The 4,585-nt window shown below is 35.0% G+C and overlaps 1 protein-coding gene across 1 annotated transcript in view; it reads right to left on the reverse strand.

The window, feature by feature from the left end:
• Window positions 1-4,585, reverse strand: part of SPINK5 (serine peptidase inhibitor, Kazal type 5) — a 109,408-nt gene that overhangs the window by 25,310 nt on the left and 79,513 nt on the right. Inside the window, exons 22-24 of the mRNA XM_006893755.1 lie at window positions 3,783-3,855; window positions 2,780-2,907; window positions 1,690-1,768 (exon numbers count right to left, since the gene is read on the reverse strand). Coding sequence (XP_006893817.1) covers window positions 1,690-1,768; window positions 2,780-2,907; window positions 3,783-3,855 — 280 coding nt within the window. The remainder of the gene's footprint in view (window positions 1-1,689; window positions 1,769-2,779; window positions 2,908-3,782; window positions 3,856-4,585) is intronic.

Consider the following 4,585-nt stretch of genomic DNA (forward strand, 5'->3'; position numbering starts at 1 on the left):
TTTCCTGGCTACTGGTGCCAAGAGTTTTGACCGTGGAGCCGAGCAAACTGAAGCTGTGAACAATCTCAATCTCTTCGCCATCCATCCTGATGCTACCGATTGTCTCAGTGATGAGAATTTTTGTCTTCTTGACATTGAGCCTCAGTCCATATTGAAGGCTGCAGTCCTTGACCCTCTGCAGCAAGTGTATGAGGTCCTCCTCAGCTTCAGCGAGCAGGGTTGTGTCATCTACATAACGCAGATTGTTGATAGATCGTCCACCAATCCTTTCATGAAAGACATAATTATTTTTTTTAAATATCTTGCATATTCTATTGTATATTTGAATAAGTGAATATGTTTGAGTACTTACTCAAATACAAAACAGAAATTCTAAGATATTTTTTAAAAATCATGTTTATCAAGAATGTTTCATTGTGTTGAGTCAGTCAGGTTTTTTGGGATGTGGGTTTTTTTTGGGGGTTCCAGTCAAGTCACCTCAAACTTATGTACATAATCTTATGTACAACAGAGCAAAACCCTGCTTGGTTTTATATAGTCTTCACAGGATGTGGTTAATTTCATAGTTTCAGGTCCTGTGTCACTCCATGGTGTTCAGGGTCCTCCCTTCTCTGACTTTCTACTTTTCCAGCATGATGTCTTCTTAAAAGACTGTAACTTCTTCATAATACAGTCAAAGAATGTGAGATGATGTCTCACCTTTCTTGCTTAAAAGAAGGACCTTGATTACACTTCTTTCAAGACACATTGATTTTGTTCTGTTGGCAGCATGAAGCACATTCAATACTCTTCACAAACACCACAATTCAAAGTTATCTATTATTTTTCAGTTTTTCTTCATTGTGACACATTTACAATAATATGAAACAACTGAAAATACCAGGCACACCTTAGTCTTTAAAGTGACAACTTTCCTAGCCAGAACTTTACTTAGATCGTTGGCAGTAGATTTTTCCCAATGCAATATGCCTTAGCTAATGTTTTTATGGGCTTTGACTGTGGATTCAAGTTAACAGTCTTGAAAACAATGAATTTTCCTCTGTTTATTATGATAGTTTGGCCCAGTTATGAAAATGTTTATTTCTTCTCTGTTAAGATGTAATTCATACTGAAAACTAAGTACTTTTTTCAAATCCTTTTCACTTTCATCAAGCATGAGTCAGTATAAGTCCAATGAAAAACACCTCACCAACAAGAAAATCTTCCTAGGGTAATTCACTATCTTTTTCTAAATTAGTATCTTAGATGTGCCACATAATATTATATTGTATAACATTATTAGTGTTAGTGTTATAATTTGTTAAACATTATTTATTAAGCCTGAAATTTAACCCTAAATTCCAGTAAAGTGTCAGGTAAAAAATGTATCATCTAGATCTCCAATGGTTATTTCCTTTCTTGTTTATCTTATGCCATCTGCTTTCTTGATTATATTTTTCATTTAAAAATATCAAAAAAGAAGTTCACCGGAAGCAGCAATGATTCATTGACCTTACAAATGTGTGATAATTGTGTTAGAGTTGCTCCTGGGGCTTCAAAGAGTATGCAATTGCTTTACATGCTCTTAGAATACCTTTCTTGCTTACCCTTATAGCTACAAAGGCTAGTACAGAAGGGATATTCTATAAATATTCCTTGAATTTCTCAACACACAAACAACGTTACTTATTAATATGTCTGACATACCACCTCTTTTTCATTACTCTTTCCATCAGGTTTTCTCTTTTCTTCTTCTTCTTTCTTCTTTTTTTCAGCTGCTTCCCTTTCCCTGAAAGTAAAGATGGAAAGAACATCTTTTATCAAAGTGAAAAGGATCTTGTTAGTGGCTGCAATATCTGTTTAAAAAAATGTCTTTTCCTTCAAACTGATAAATGACTATTTTTCATTTTTAACTCAACGACAAAAAGTTCACAAACATTCAAAAATTAAAGACTGTCCCAGGGCAACAAGTCCTCAGAGACTCATCCAGCTCCATGACTCCTGTATATCTGACACACATAAGAATTTGAAGTTTTGTTCTACATTTCCCCCCTTGGACAAGATTCTAAAGAGAATCTTTAACCAAAAATCATAGCAATACCTACTAGATATCATGCAGTGCTGGTAACATGGTCAAGAAAGTACTTGCTCATGAAAGCAATTTTGATACCTTTGATTACTTCCTCCACTTTCCCTTCTTTTGTGTGGATAAATAGCAATAATTGTATATTAGATAGCTGTTAGCAAATTTTAAGACATTACACACTACACAATAACCTAGGAAGTAGAACAGAAGCACTGAACATCTCGTCAGGCCAATTATAATGTTCTATGAAGCCATAAAAATATTTCTAAGAATACTTTGCTTTTTAAAAGACAGACATGACTATATTGCCATGGTGTTTGTAATAATGGGTGGAAGCATTTCAGAGATGATGAGGATGGTACAAGATAGAACAAGATTCAGTTCAGTTTTTCATAAGATCTCTATGCATTGGAGCTAGCACAACAGCACCTAAAATCAACAACAACATATTTATCTATCTGTATCTCTGTCTGAAAGAAAATCAACCATAGCAATGAGCATTATTAGCTAGAAAATGTATGTCATTTTGAGTGTCTTAATGGGAGGAAAAACTAGGAAAATGAGGGTGAGGAGGGATGCACAGCTCAACATAATCAATCTCACTGAAGCGTACATGCAGAAATTGTTGAATTGGTGTATGTTCTGCTGTATATGTTCTCAAACCAAGACTAAAATGCATTATACACATAAATCACTCCTTTAAAAAATACTCACAGTTTGTCTTTGCACATAGCACACTTATTGCCATGTGTCTTACCATCTGGACCTCGAACAGGATCACTCTCTCGGGTGCAGATAAGTTGTCCATCTTTCATTTGACTTCTATACTCATCACAGATATCCTAAAAAGTAGGAAAAATATATTTGAAAAAAAAGAGAATATATTTGAATGCTATTTTTACATAGGATTTTATTGTATTTGAAAATATAAGACTTAAATTTATTAATTAAAAGTGTTGACATATTAGATAGAATAATGGCCCCTAAAGATGCCCTCATGACCCCCATGAACCCTGTGAATATGTTCCCTTACAGAGCAAAGGGAAATCAAAATTAAACATGAACTTGTGGTTGCTAATCAACTGATCTTTAGATGTGATTATTCTGGATAATATGACTAGGCCCATTATAAACAGAAGAGTCTTTCTCCAAGAAAGATGGTTGTAGAAAAAGCCAGTGTCAGAGTGATATAAAATGAAAAATATGTGATAAGTCATTTTTGGCTTTAACAATGGAAAGTGCCATGAGCTAAGGAGTGTGGAAAACTTGTATAAGGTCGAAGTGTCCAAAAAGAAATTGAGTCTTGTGGGCATTTTTATTTTAGTTCAATAAAACCCACTCAAGACTTTGAATTCCAGAAAAGTAACATAATAAATGTGTACCATTGTATTGGATTGTAGCCATTTCTTACAGAAGCTACTAAAATTCACTGATGCCAAGCCAATTCTTAGGTATCTCCATACCTAGTTCAGAACAGAACTGTTCACAGAGTCTTTAATGGATGTAACCATATAGAATTGCAGCACCATGTCTGCCTTTGATGACATTGAAGGGCAGATGGGAAATGTCAGTCTTTTAGTTAGTACCCAAACGCAAAACAAACTGTATCACCCAGTGATTTCTATGGTGATTGTGGCTTTTGATCACATAAAATAAGGATCTTGATTGGCCACCTTGACACTTTCTTTCCATATAATTGATGATCACATTGGCTTACATTTTCTGATGCTGAATCAGTATCATTTGACCTGTCACCAGAATTCTTTTTTTTTTCATCTTCTTCTCTTTGCCTGGAAAAGACAAGAGTTGACTGTTAATGCATGTAGTAAGTATTAATACATACTTAGTATTTGAAATGATATTAAAATTTACATATCCTAAATTATCTCTTTCATAAAGAGTCTCTCTATATCTTCCAAAGATGAGGAGTCAGCTCTGTCACTGAAACCCTGGTCAAGAAGCATCTGTCACCACAATGTAGACAATCTTACAGATTTACTCTATGACATACAAAGTCCTTCTAGTGTTTCCAAATTTATTTCCTTATGTTATTTGTTATATGTTGTCTAATCAACTGTAACTATGACTCATAGCAACCCTATGAATAAGGGCTCTGAACCTTGCCCTATCCTGAGCCAACTTCACCATCCCTGACACATCTCAATTACGGTCTTCCTTTTTTGTGCCCAAACTCTTCCCCTCCACATATGATGCCCCTCTTCAAGGACTGGTCCCTTTCCAAGGACAGTTCCTTCCAAAAATATGCCCAAAGTATGTGAGACAGAGTTATTTCCTCATAGCTCTCAAGATTTGGTCTTCATTTCTCATCTGAGAAAAATACAAACTGTTGAACCCATTACTTCTTCAGTTATCAAATCCTTCAGATACTCGAAAACAAGTTTCAAGGTCTAATTTCTTCAGCTACATAGATGGTATACCAATTAAAGTATTTCAGATAACAGATGTTGCCCTGGATGTGCTCACCAAGTTGTGCCAAGAAATCTGGAGAACAACCACTTG

The sequence above is a fragment of the Elephantulus edwardii genome, unplaced genomic scaffold (assembly GCF_000299155.1).
Source record: "Elephantulus edwardii isolate Elephantulus edwardi_28Jun2011 unplaced genomic scaffold, EleEdw1.0 scaffold00130, whole genome shotgun sequence".
NCBI classification, from domain to species: Eukaryota; Metazoa; Chordata; class Mammalia; order Macroscelidea; family Macroscelididae; genus Elephantulus; species Elephantulus edwardii.